Source organism: Rhinolophus ferrumequinum, chromosome X, assembly GCF_004115265.2.
Source record: "Rhinolophus ferrumequinum isolate MPI-CBG mRhiFer1 chromosome X, mRhiFer1_v1.p, whole genome shotgun sequence".
NCBI classification, from domain to species: domain Eukaryota; kingdom Metazoa; phylum Chordata; class Mammalia; order Chiroptera; family Rhinolophidae; genus Rhinolophus; species Rhinolophus ferrumequinum.
This window is the reverse complement of record NC_046284.1, coordinates 9,322,017-9,335,715: the sequence shown is the minus strand read 5'-3', so window position 1 is coordinate 9,335,715 and position 13,699 is coordinate 9,322,017. Positions and strand designations below refer to the sequence as shown.

Below are 13,699 nucleotides of genomic sequence, written 5' to 3'. Positions count from 1 at the left end.
CAGTCTTGCTTTAGATATGGTCCAGGACTCTGCAGTTGTTCTCAGCCAGTGGGAAAGGAAACCCCTAGTGTCCACAGGTGGCCAAGACACGCGGGGGCAGGTGAACATCCCTAACGAGTCCTCAGGTACAGCCTGAACATGCCTTATGCAGAAGGAAAGGGGTGTCTCAGAGATTCTGCCATTGGCTAGGGGACGCAGTGCCATAACTGTTACAGCCGAGGGGTCCTTACAAGCGTGTTCTCAGGTTCCAAGATTGTCTGAAGCTGAAACTGACTTCTCAGTGGTCCCGAGGCATTGCTTGGTCACATCAGCGGCTGCATATTGCGTATGATGAAAGAAAATACTCTGATTTCTGTCCTGATAGCCCTAGCTGCCTGTACGATTAATGGGCACTGAACTCAGGAGGTGTTTCAGCCCGTGTTTGCAGCAATAGACGAGGAAGCCCACCACTTGCTGCAGGTGGATGATTTCCTGCAGGAGCCAAAGGCCACAGATGGATCATTTCTGAAGCTCATTCATTTCAGACTTGCTGTTAGACCAGACACCCTTTTTGGTAACCACAGTCGCTATGACTTCAGTGTCATGTATGTGCTACCTGGTGTACGTCCCAATGAATGTTCAGGACCCTGTGAGGCAGGTGCAACCGCGATTATCCCCATGCAGAAATGGAGTCTCACAGAGGTCAAGTAACAGGCCCACAGTCATGCAACAAGGAAATGGCCGGCTACTGCTTAAAGGAACAGTAGGCCTTCCTTCAAAAGGCCTCACACCAACTGATGCGCTGTCAGTGGGAGACAGGGATCTCCTCTCTCTCCCCTTTCCTGTAGAAAAGCATCAATAGCAATCAGTTTGCATCAATTAGGTGTGAAGATGGTGAGATATGCGTAGGTGTCAATGACACTGTTTCGAAAGGAGACTTGGAGAGGGACGGCCCAAAGTGTTTGCAGCGCACCTGTCAGCTTACCCTGTGGAGTGTGCAAAGTACTTCAGGACTTAACACACATCCATCTGCTTTACCACCTTTTTCACTGAAGACCAACCCCTCTATGTCCTGAGCAAGGTAATGGGACAAACCTCCCCAGGGGCTGAGCCACTGGGATCTGGGGTGGGAGGTGGGTCAGAAGCACATCCCAGGACTGCCTCTTGGGAATAGGATGACTATTTCCCCCTCGGGGAGGGGCGTGACGACAAAGAGTAGATGCTGCGACTATTCCCAGAATGCTGCCAAGCATGTTCTTTACTAGCCCCGTGATCTCGTGAAAATTGCCAAGTACCATGAGACTCAGGTTCTTGGTCTGTAAAATGGGTTTGGTAAACCGTTTTTGTAGGACTGTTGCAAAGTAGGGGGTGTATTAAAATACCCAGCAAAATGCGTGGCGTATATTGGATCTTTAATGATAGCTAGTTATTTAGTATTATTTTTGCCACGGACCCTACCACTCCTCCTCTCGAAATGTTTTTCCCATGACATATCAGAGAATTTGCAGCTCAATAGGAATCTAAATAGAAAAGGAGCCAAAAAGGCTGCTTGGTCTATTTCCCTCCTAGAGGCTCGATTATTTGATTTGGGGGTGGGGTCTTCTGCAACCAAACAGTACTTGCTTACAATTGGTCAATGGCATGCAAGGTAAGCGAAATGCATTGTCACTGCAGTGGGGTCAGTTCTGCCTTTCCCTGGCCAGATGGAAGAGTGCCTGTCAGTGACTCACCACATCAAGGACCAAGACACTGATAGCACAGAAATCCTTGTTCTCTGCATTCGAATGCACTGGGATAAATGTGCAGGGTATCATCGCTACCTGTTACACGTGAGATTTCTCCACGATCCAAAAGGAACTTCTCAGAGCAATTTTCCTTTTCTGACGACATTCCTCTCACGCCCAAGACACACCTTCTGCCAATGCCAGCAGCGGCCACCACCCAGTTTCATCACAATCGTCTCCCCCAGAGGGAATCAGTTTCCCAATGCCCAAACGGCCTTGGCTAAGGCCTTTTACACTGGAGTGCTCTCCCCTGGAGCCCCACCGCCTCTCCCCTTCTTTCACTTGTTCTCTAGGACTGAGGGGACCTCTCACCACCTTCCTCGTAGGACTGGGGCTCCCACACTATCATTCTATGTGTGGGTGTGTCCTGCTGATCCTAGTGTCCCCGCTACTAACACAGGGCCTTCCAGAGGACAGAGGCTCAGTGAACGTCTGTGAGATGAGTGAACCACTGAGCGGGGGTCTTCTTTATTCTGATGAAATCTCTCCAACTCTCGGATGAACCAAGCAATTCCGGGTATACACATATAACATTTCACAGAATGACACACAAGAAGGGATAAGAAGCAAGAGTTTACAACCTTTTATTTCTCAGAGCAATTTTCATGCTATTTCATGACCCATTTGATTGTACTCCTAACACATTTCCAAGGAAATCCTGCTTCAATGCCATGGGATCTAGTTCAGGATCACAACGAGGATGGAAGTGGTCCCAATTTGTGTTACACAATAGCACAACTCTTACTCTTGAACTGCTTAGTACAAACACAAGTATGGTCAAAATTAGTCACAAACTTAGATGCTGAAGCTTATTAAACCTTCTATTAAAAGGAACAACATTTGAGAAATCCCTAAAGGAAAATAGATCAATTTCTATGTCATCACAGGAGCCAAAAATGTCACACGCATGTTCCCCAACTTGCCCTGGCCCTCACTACCTAGAACACTGAGGACTCTCTACTCAAACACAGAGTGAACAATAGACCTCACTTCGTGCCCAGCAGGAGAAGCTACTGGACGTGGGCCTGAAATGTGCCTGGATGCAAGTGTGGCTCAGGCCCTCTCTTCCTCATCACTCTCAGCCTCTTCAGACTGGAATGGGATGGGCCTGGTATCCATGCTACTGACCCTGAACAAAAACTGAAGGACTTTTAACTTGGTGGTTTCAGCGTAGGCCCTGGGACCCCACAGGAACTCATAACGAGCAGGATCACTGTTGGCCACCTGCCGATACTCCACATATTGTTCCTGCACCCACACCTTGGTGATCAGCTCCCTGGGCTCCCCATACATGGAATTCTCCACCCCATCATGCACCCCCATGACATTCAGGGCTTCCCACACTTTCTCCTCAGGGACAATGTCGCCCTCCAGGTGGATCACACAGAGGAGCATGACCAACAGGCTATTTTTGGGCATGCGGCGCCAATCACTCCCCATCCCATCATAGGTGAGCCCCAGCGAGTTGACCAAGACATAGGAACAGTCCCTGGGGTCCACTTCCTTCACATCAACACCAAAGACCAGCTGCAGGCACAGCGAAGCTTCCCTGAGGAGCTCGGGGAAGTGGTCTTCATGCTCTTGGATGATGCTCAGCATTTCTGCCTTGGTGGTCGGCTCCTGTGCACGGTACTTCAGGAGCAGGAACTTCACTAGGTTGCCCATCTTCAAATGTAGGGCCTCTTTGAGAGAGGATTCGGTGTCTCCTGTGTCTTCCATGGCGCGTGGGCCCTCATCACATTGGCTGATGGAGCACGCTTCCTCAGTGTGGTTCAATGGAGGGGTCTCCATGGCAGCAGAGGAGAGGCAGGCACCCAGTGGGCTGTGGGGAGGAATGGACGCCACAGCAGCAGCGACCTCCTCTTGGCTGTCTGGGAACAGGACAGAGGGGGGGGAAGCTGAGGAGGAGAGGGGCATGGCTTCCATCTTTTCATCCCTGAACGCCTGCACCTCCAAAAGACCCTGCTTCCCTCTTGGCTCCTGATGGTCTTCCCCAAGCTTGCGGAGCTCATTCATCTGACGGTGAGACATGATGAGTCCTGTCAGGAGGCAACAAGAGTGTGGGCGATGGGGACCCACACCTGGGGAGAGAGGGAGAGTGAGTGACCTCAGCTGAGAAATGCTCTAGGCGGCTCTGACCAAGGCAACTTACAAAGTCTCCTCTTTAGGGGTGCTCTCAGGCCTCACGGGGTCTCTCCTTTGGGGTGTCCTCTCCTCTAAGAACCTGAAGGAGCAAGACCTCAGGGTGCAGCTGGGCTGACAGTATGGTGGGGGTATTTAGGCACTCTGGGGTCCCTTTTTCTGGGGTCAGGGAGCCACTGGGTACATTTTCAGGGTGGACACCTCACCTTAACTCCCAGCACTGCCTGGCCTTCCTCTGCTCTGTGACCCGAGGACACGGACCAATCTGGAAATGAGGGGCTTAGGCTGACAGAACATGTAGGTATTTCCAGGGCTGACAGACAGAGCGAGGCAGATTTCTATGGGGATCCCTCTTTGTTCTGGGGATTCAAGTAAGCTCACGCCTCCCACACCATCCTCACCTTGATTCTTGGCAGGATCTGGGACTCCTCCCACTGTGGACAAGACGTGGCCCCTGGGATGACCTGATGTCGTCCGTTCAGACCAAGGTCCTCACCTTCCAGAGACCTCAGAGACAAAATGAGAAAGAGCCCCGTAAGCCCCACCCCCTGGCCTGGGTTCCCCCAACAACTTACAGTGGGGCCTGGGCCCGTCTGTTCTGGGGTACGCGTGCCCGTATTCTGTCCTCCAGATATGGGCCTCCATTGCTGGCTAGGCATGAACCCTGCCGACCTGATTTCACCCTGAGTAACTGTCCTTAATGAGAACCCCTGATAACAAGTATGTGGCAAAGGGAGAGCAGGTCACATCCAGGCACCCCTGCCTGGGCCCTGAGGATGAGAAAGGGGCTCCCACATGAGGAGTGGCTTCTTTTCTCAGGGAAAACGAAGATGCAGTTCTCTCCAAGGAAGGGTTCAGATACTTCCAACCATGACAAAAACCTCGATTCCTCTTTTCATGACCTGAACTCGTCTCTTTTGACCAAGGCCCTCACCTTCCTGAAGGCCCCGAGACAAAAGTGAGGGGGATCCATCTATGTAAACCCATGTCAGGGGTCTCAAAGGGCTGATAGCAGCACACAGCGTGTTTCAGTGGAGCCCCATTGTCTGGGGTGGTGGTACACTCGGTCCTCCCCAACTTTCATGTTACTCCCGGAGGGCCTGGGCCCGTTTCCTTCTGCTGCCCTGAGAGGCACAGTGGAGACTAAGGCCACCATCTCGCTGAGACCCCCACACAGGGAGGAAGTGGGGGAGGAGTGCCCTCCTGACCTCCTGCCAGGCCTCCCCTGGATACCTGCAGGGGTTTCTGGTGTATGTGGGGGGAGCCTTCCTGCCTAGGGTGGAACCCCCTCAGTCCTCCCTCAGGGTCCTCACCTTTAAGTCTGTAGGGCCTTGGACTCCTTTCCTCCCTCTGCTGAACGGAGCTGCACCCCTCAGACAAAAGCCCTCATTTCTGTAAGCACTCCACGGTGGACTTTAGGACACACCGCATCTGCTCCCATGCCCCAGGAACCCAGCTGAGCCCACAGGCCATGAGCTAGCTGGTCCATGTTGTTACCGAGGTGGGCGGTGCCCTCAGGCCTGCCTCAAGGCCACATTTCCATTACTGGCAAGGCCTGGGCCCTTCCCCTTGTTGCCTGGCGTTTGTCCCCTTCAGGTCAATGTCATCTGCTCCCTTAGCCACTCCTTAGGCAGAATTGTGCAAACACCCCAAATCCACAGCCCTGCCATGAGGCTTCCCCGTGTGGATGACAGGGGTGGGGCCCCTTCAATTTGTGCTAAGGGGCTGCATAATCCCACTTCGGGTCCCCCCCTTGCGTCCTGGCAGAGCCATAGGGGTGGGGGGGTCCGTTCCTCTGCCTCCGTAGAGCCTGACCCCTAAGACCTCTGGTACCAGAGTCCTCCAGTCCTCCCTCAGTGTCCTTGCCTGGACTAGTCATGTACTGGGTCCTCCCCTCTGCTGCCTGAGTTTCCTCCCCTCAGACCTTGTCTTTGATTCCCTAGTTCTCTGAGGAGGTGGGGGTTGGGTGGGAGGATTAGTACTCAGCCACAGAGCCCAGCCCCAGCAACCCAGTGCTGAGAGCCGGGCAAACCTGGATTCCCTGGGGCCCCTCAGTCCCCCCTCAGGGTCATACCTTGAATCTCTGCTGGAAGGCACTAGAATCTGTACCCTCAGACGAAAGATGGATTCCCGAGTTTCCTGAGGAGGAGAGGCTTGGGGGAGGGGTGCTCAGCCCCACGACCCTACCCAGAGTCCACCAGAGCTAACAGTAGCGCCCTCAGGTGGATTCTGCAAAGCCCTCTCCGCTGGAGGGCGAGGAAGCCTCAGTCCTCACAACCCTTGCATAGAAGGCTGCAGTCCCAGGACAGATGCTATAGGGGGCGCTGCAGCTTCCACGACCTTGGGGGAGGATCAGAGAAGAAGCCTCTCTTCCCCTCGTGTCTCTTCCCCAGCCCAACTGAGAATTTGGAAACAGTGTGTCTAAAGGTTTAGTTTTTCCTGCAGACGCTGAGCAGCGGCAAGGATTTGGGGAGGTCTTGCAGCTTTGCAGTTCTCTAAGTTGGCCTTGTGGATGGCCGTGGTTTTCACTTTTTCATCCTCTTTCATAGTTAACTAATACATTTTACACCTCTACCTAGTCTGTCCATTTTATGTGTATACATAAACATAACATAAACATAGATTAGGTCTACTTGCATACCATATGTATACATACCACGTAGAGAAACATGTATATATGCATGCGTGTTTATGTCATATATATTTATATGTGCTACATAAGTTATTTTATGGAAGGATACCTGCTCTTACTGTGCATGGTTCACTGTGATATTCGCTATTCTAATTCTTGTCTATTCTTCATTTTCTATTAAAACAATAATTTTTGAAAAGCCAGTCCTCACCCACTAAGATGGTCTCCTGGGTTTAGCACAGACTCGAGTCAAATGCCTCAGTGCTCCCATGTTCCCGCTGTCCTGCTGTTGTCTGTCCCAGGGCTACCGGCACGTGTGGTCTGAGGGCCTCAGATCTGTGCAATGAAGTTGGGTTAGAGGTTTAAAATCTTTCCTCCTAGCCATCCTGTCGTCTGCATCATGCAAACTACTGCCCCTCCCAGCTACCTCTCCTCCATCCCCCCCACCCCAAACACAAAGACCAGCTCACCACAGCCTCCAGTCTCCCCCAGGCCTTTCTCATGTTTCTGCTTTGAGTTTTTGTTGTTGAACTACCTCCCACCCCTCACCCCGCCTGCTTCCTGTCATGTTTCTCCAGTTTTGATTTAGGGAATAGAAGACAGGCACCCAAGCTTAATTGTCAGGCTGGTAACTGCCAATAGGACACTAAATCTATACGTAGTTTAAGTTGAATTGACATATTTGCAATATTCTCTTTCCCTAAATGACGATGTTAATGGCTCCATTTATTTGGGACTTTTTTTTTCTGACCTGAATCTCAGTAAACTTTTTTACTTGCCTTCATAAAGATCTTGTATATTTTTATTAGGCTTCTTAGTTAATTTTGGATTTTATTGCTGTGGTGAATGGGATCTTTTGTAGTACATGTTCTAATTAGTTTTTTCTTTTTGTGTGGCAAGGTTTTTGATTTGGCTATAGTGGTTTTTATACACTTCTCCTGCAGTCTCTCATGCATCGGAATAACCTTGTGTCTATTCCTTTACATTTTCTAGATTGATGATCGTATGATCAACAAATACTATTTGTTTCTTTTCAATATTCATGTCTCTTATTCACTTTGACACCCATAGCTCTGGCTTGGTGTTCCTGTACAGTCTTGGGTGGTAGAGGAGACAGCCTACATCTCTGACTTCTCCCTGCCAGTAATGGGAATGCTTCTAACGTTTCACATTCAAGTAGATTGCTGTCAATTTTAGGAAGGGAAACTCCGTTTCACGCTTAGTTCGCTGAAAGACTTCACTCTGAACTGATACTGAATTTCTCTCCGAGGCTTTCTCTGTACTCATTGACATGACCAAATGTTTTCCCTACTCTACCTTGTATGGAAGGAATTACTATTAAGTTCTTTTCCTAACATTAAATCGTATTTTTATTTATTTGACATGGGCTCCTTGTTCATTTAATTCACTATTGTGTTGAACATGCCATTAATATATGTAGGATATTTTCTGCTGTGTAAACGAGCTTGTCTTAAGAGTTCTTTTCACGGAATTCCTCATCTGGATTTTGAATAAAGGAGAGAGAGCCTGGGAGGATGAGGTGAACAATTGCCAATCTTTTGATAGGCTTTGGAGGAGTTGCCATAGATGATGAGTTCTCACTGACCATTGGATAGGACTGGCTTTCAACATTGCCTTTTTCTGGAACATTTCAGGGCGGCTTGAGCTTTGAATACAAGTTTCAAAGGTCTGTAGCTGTGCCACTGCTTATTTAGCGATTCACCTATTGAAGGAAGTCTTGGTTGGCAATTGTGAATAAAACTGCTCTAAATATTCATGTACAGTTTGGGTGCTTTTTGTGCACTCCAAATTCACTTAGATAAGACCAAGGAGTAGGGATGCTGAGTCTAGTGGTAAGTCTAGGTTTAACTTTATAAGACACTGCCAAACTGTCTTCTAAAGTGACTGTAACATTTGTCCTTCCTATCATCAGTGAAGAAGATTTCCAGGACCTCTCCAAAATTTGGTATTTTCAGGTTTGGGTACCTTAGCCATTCTGATAGGTTTGTCGTTGAACCTTTTCTTCAGTTCACATTTACATTTTCCTAATGAAAAGTGATGCTGAGCATCTTTTGGATGCTTTTTTGTGATCTGTGTACACTCTTTGGTGAAGTGTCTTTAAATTAGTTACGTATTTTTTTTTAATTTATTGGGGTGACAATTGTTAGTAAAATTACATAGATTTCAGGTGTATAATTCCGTATTACATCATCTATAAATCCCATTGTGTGTTCACCACACAGAGACAGTTCTCCTTCAATGACCATATATTTGATCCCCCTTACTCTCATCTCCCACCCCCCTCCCCCTTTACCCTCTGGTAGTTACGTATTTTTATTGGCTTGTTTGTTTTTCTAATATTAAAAGTTCTGTATTCATTTGGGATATGAGTCCTTCATCAGATACGGGATTTAAAATATTTTCTCCCCATTTGGGGCTTTCCCCCCTTTCTCTTTTCAGTGCCTTTAAAAAAATAATCTTTGTTATTTGAGAATAGTTTTAGATTTGCACGAAATTTGCAAGAACAACTCAGAGAGCTTCCATAGGCCCTACACCCAGCCCCCACCCCGATTATTTTCATCATGCGTTGTATGACATATTTGTCATATCTAACAAACCAATATCACCCCAAAAGTCTTTTATTGTTACAGGATCCCATCTAGGAATGGGGCTCCCACATGCTGAGTGGCTTCTTCTTTTCTCAGGGAACACAAAACTTTCTCCAAGGAAGGGTTCAGAAATGTCCAACCATGGCAAAACCTTGTTCTTCTTTTCATGACCTGAATTCATCCCTTCTGAGCAAGGCACTCGACTTCCTAAGGGCCCCGAGACAAAAGTGAGGGGAACCCACCTCCAGAGACCCATGACGGCGGTTTCCAAGGGCTGACAGCAGCATAAAGCGGGTTTCACTGGGGCCCCCATTGTCTGGGGTGCTGGTAGCCTCATCTTCCCCAAGCTATGAATAGTAAGACTATGTAGTCTTCCATAAAATAAATTGTGTTGTACATATAAATATGTATGACATAAACACGCTGCATATGTATGTTTCTGTACATGGTATGTATACATATGGGTATGCAAGCAGATCTAATCTACGTTTATGTTATGTTTATATACACACATAAAATGGACACACAGATTACGTAGAGGTGTAAAATGTATTACTTAACAATGAATGAGGATGAAAAAGTGAAAATCACGGTTCTCCACAAGCCCAACTTAGAGAACTGCAAAGCTGCAGGACCTCCCCAAATCCTTGCCGCTGCTCAGCGTCTGCAGGGAAAAGTAAACCTTTAGAACACATTGTTTCCAATAGTCAGTTGGGCTGGGGAAGAGACACAGGGAGAGGGAGGCTTCTTCTCTGACACCCCACCAAGGTCATGGGAGCTGTAGCTCCTTATAATCTGTCCTGGGACTGCAGCCTTCTATGCAAGGGTTGTGAGGACTGAGGCTTCCTCGCCCTCCAGCAGAGCGGGCTTTGCGGAATCCACCTGAGGGCGCTACTGTTAGCTCTGGTGGACTCTGGGTAGGGTCGTGGGGCTGAGCACCACCAATCCCCACCTCCTCAGGAAACTCGGACACTCACAGCCTTCTTCTGGGGCACAGACTCAAGTCCCTTCCAGCAGAGATTCAAGGTATGACCCTGAGGGGGGACTGAGGGGCCCCAGGGAATCCAGGTTTGCCTGGCTCTCAGCACTCAGAGTTGCCAGGGTTGCGTTGTGTTGTGGAGTATGTCCACCATCCGCCGCCAGCTTCCCTGCACCTCAGCGAACTCAGGCGTCAAGGACAAGGCCTGAGGGAATCAACCTCAGCCAGGCAGAGGGAGGGCCCAGGACCTGCCAGGAGTCAAGGGCAACACCCTAAGGGAGACTGAGTGACCCTGGCCCCCATAACAGAAGCGATTCTGGTGGTCCTTACAGCGGGTATGTGTGTGTGGGTATTTCCTCACGCGGCGTTTCCCGATTTCTGCATCAGGGTCTGAGACACTCTGGGGCTTTGGTATAAGGAGCAAGGCCTCAGACAGCAGAGGGGAGGATCCCCGGTCCATCTGGTGTCCAGGCAAGGACACTGAGGGAGGACTGGAGGACTCTGGTACCAGAGGTCTTAGGGGTCAGGCTCCACGGAGGCAGAGGAACAGGGCCCGGCTCCTCCAGGACGCAAGGGGGGGACCCGAAGTGGGATTAACCAGCCCCTTAGCACAAATTGAAGGGGCCCCACCCCTGTCATCCACACGGGGAAGCCTCATGGCAGGACTGTGGATTTGGGGTGTTTGCACAATTCTGCCTAAGGAGTGGCTAAGGGAGCAGATGACATTGACCTGAAGGGGACAAACGCCAGGCAACAAGAGGAAGGGCCCAGGCCTTGCCAGTAATGGATACGTGGCCTTGAGGCAGGCCTGAGGGCACTGCCCACCTCGGTAACAACACGGACCAGCTAGCTCATGGCCTGTGGGCTCAGCTGGGTTCCTGGGGCATGGGAGCAGATGCGGTGTGTCCTAAAGTCCACCGTGGAGTGCTTACAGAAATGAGGGCTTTTGTCTGAGGGGTGCAGTTCCGTTCAGCAGAGGGAGGAAAGGAGTCCAAGGCCCTACAGACTTAAAGGTGAGGACCCTGAGGGAGGACTGAGGGGGTTCCACCCTAGGCAGGAAGGCTCCCCCCACGTACACCAGAAACCCCTGCAGGTATCCAGGGGAGGCCTGGCAGGAGGTCGGGAGGGCACTCCTCTGCCACTTCCTCCCTGTGTGGGGGTCTCAGCGAGATGGTGGCCTTAGTCTCCACTGTGCCTCTCAGGGCAGCAGAAGGAAACGGGCCCAGGCCCTCCGGGAGTAACATGAAAGTTGGGGAGGACCGAGTGTACCACCACCCCAGACAATGGGGCTCCACTGAAACACGCTGTGTGCTGCTATCAGCCCTTTGAGACCCCTGACATGGGTTTACATAGATGGATCCCCCTCACTTTTGTCTCGGGGCCTTCAGGAAGGTGAGGGCCTTGGTCAAAAGGGAAGAGTTCAGGTCATGAAAAGAGGAATCGAGGTTTTGTCATGGTTGGAAGTATCTGAACCCTTCCTTGGAGAGAACTGCATCTTCGTTTTCCCTGAGAAAAGAAGCCACTCCTTATGTGGGAGCCCCTTTCTCATCCTCAGGGCCCAGGCAGGGGTGCCTGGATGTGACCTGCTCTCCCTTTGCCACATACTTGTTATCAGGGGTTCTCATTAAGGACAGTTACTCAGGGTGAAATCAGGTCGGCAGGGTTCATGCCTAGCCAGCAATGGAGGCCCATATCTGGAGGACAGAATACCGGCACGCGTACCCCAGAAGAGAGGGGCCCATGCCGCACTATAAGTTGTTGGGGGAACCCAGGCCGGGGGGTGGGGCTTATGGGGCTCTTTCTCATTTTGTCTCTGAGGTCTCTGGAAGGTGAGGACCTTGGTCTGAACGGATGACGTCAGGTCATCCCAGGGGCCACGTCTTGTCCACGGTGGGAGGAGTCCCAGATCCTGCCAAGAATCAAGGTGAGGATGGTGTGGGAGGCGTGAGCTTACTCGAATCCCCAGAACAAAGAGGGGTAACCCATAGAAATCTGCCTCGCTCTGTCTGTCAGCCCTGGAAATACCTAGATGTTCTGTTAGCCTAAGCCCCTCATTTCCAGATTGGTCCGTGTCCTCGGGTCACAGAACAGAGGAAGGCCAGGCAGTGCTGGGAGTTAAGGTGAGGTGTCCACCCTGAAAATGTACCCAGTGGCTCCCTGACCCCAGAAAAAGGGACCCCACAGTGCCTAAATTTACCCCCACCATACTGTCAGCCCCAGAACCCTGGGCTGTGTCAGCTGCACCCTGAGGTACCATCTGTCTTGCTCCTTCAGGTTCTTAGAGGAGAGGACACCCCAAAGGAGAGACCCCGTGAGGCCTGAGAGCACCCCTAAAGAGGAGACTTTGTAAGTTGCCTTGGTCAGAGCCGCCTAGAGCGTTTCTCAGCTGAGGTCACTCACACTCCCTCTCTCCCCAGGTGTGGGTCCCCATCGCCCACACTCTTGTTGCCTCCTGACAGGACTCATCATGCCTCACCGTCAGATGAATGAGCTCCGCAAGCTTGGGGAAGACCATCAGGAGCCAAGACAGTACCCGGACCTGTTGGAGGCGGAAGTGTTCTGGGCTATGGAAGAGGATGTCCTATCAGTTTCCTCCTCCTCATCTTCTTCCCCCTCTATTGTATTCCCAGACAGTCCAGAGGAGGTGGCTGCTGCTGTGGTACCTAGTCTTCCTCAGAGCCCACCAGGCGCCTGTCCCTCCCCTGAGGCCACGGGGGCACTTCCATTGAGCGAAATCCAGGGAGCGGGCTCCAGCAGCCAAGTTGAGGAGCAGCAAAGCACCATGGAGGACCTGGATGAATCCGAGTCCTCTCTCAGACGGGCAGTGCATTTGAAGATGCCCAAGTTGGTGAAGTTCCTGCTCCAGAAGTACCGTGCAAAGGAGCTGACCACAAAGGCGGAAATGCTGAGCAGCGTCATCAAAGAGTACGAGGACGACTTCACTGAGATCCTCCGCCAAGCTTCGCTGTGCATGCAGAGGGTCTTTGGCATTGATGTGAAGGAAGTGGACCCCAGCGACCATTCCTATGTCTTGGTCAACTCGCTGGGGCTCACCTATGATGGGATGGGGAGCGATGGGCGCCGTATGCCCAAGAACGGCCTGCTGGTCATGCTACTGTGTGTGATCCTCATGGGGGGCGACAGTGTCCCTGAGGAGAAAGTGTGGGAAGCACTGAATATTATGGGGGTGCATGATGGCACGGAGCATTATATCTATGGGGAGCCCAGGGAGCTGATCACCAAGGTGTGGGTGCAGGAACAATATGTGGAGTATCGGCAGGTGGCCAACAGTGATCCTGCTCGTTATGAGTTCCTGTGGGGTCCCAGGGCCCACGCTGAAACCACCAAGTTAAAAGTCCTTCAGTTTTTGTTCAGGGTCAGTAGCATGGATACCAGGCCCATCCCATTCCAGTCTGAAGAGGCTGAGAGTGATGAGGAAGAGAGGGCCTGAGCCACAGTTGCATCCAGGCACATTTCAGGCCCACGCCCAGTAGCTTCTCCTGCTGGGCACGAAGTGAGGCCTATTGTTCACTCTGTGTTTGAGTAGAGAGTCCTCAGTGTTCTAGGTAGTGAG

General features: G+C 50.9%; 2 protein-coding genes across 2 annotated transcripts; one reads left to right on the top strand and one right to left on the bottom strand.

The window, feature by feature from the left end:
* Positions 1-2,816: 2,816 nt before the first annotated feature.
* Positions 2,817-3,794, bottom strand: LOC117025638 (melanoma-associated antigen 10-like). The gene has a single exon (XM_033111579.1). It carries the CDS (start codon positions 3,792-3,794, stop codon positions 2,817-2,819), a length of 978 nt encoding a protein of 325 aa, XP_032967470.1.
* An 8,182-nt stretch (positions 3,795-11,976) lies between these two features.
* Positions 11,977-13,576, top strand: LOC117025633 (melanoma-associated antigen 10-like). Its single transcript, XM_033111563.1, has 2 exons — positions 11,977-12,049; positions 12,585-13,576. Exons 1-2 carry the CDS (start codon positions 11,977-11,979, stop codon positions 13,574-13,576), a joined length of 1,065 nt encoding a protein of 354 aa, XP_032967454.1.
* The last annotated feature ends 123 nt before the right edge of the window (positions 13,577-13,699 follow it).

What these genes read in the sequence shown, in the direction of transcription:
- LOC117025638 (XM_033111579.1), bottom strand. Translation starts at nt 3,794, where the DNA reads ATGTCTCACCGTCAGATGAATGAGCTCCGCAAGCTTGGGGAAGACCAT.
- LOC117025633 (XM_033111563.1), top strand. Translation starts at nt 11,977, where the DNA reads ATGACGTCAGGTCATCCCAGGGGCCACGTCTTGTCCACGGTGGGAGGA. An exon ending in AGATCCTGCCAAGAATCAAG is followed by an intron (nt 12,050 to 12,584) that starts GTGAGGATGGTG and finishes GCCTCCTGACAG; the next exon opens with GACTCATCATGCCTCACCGT.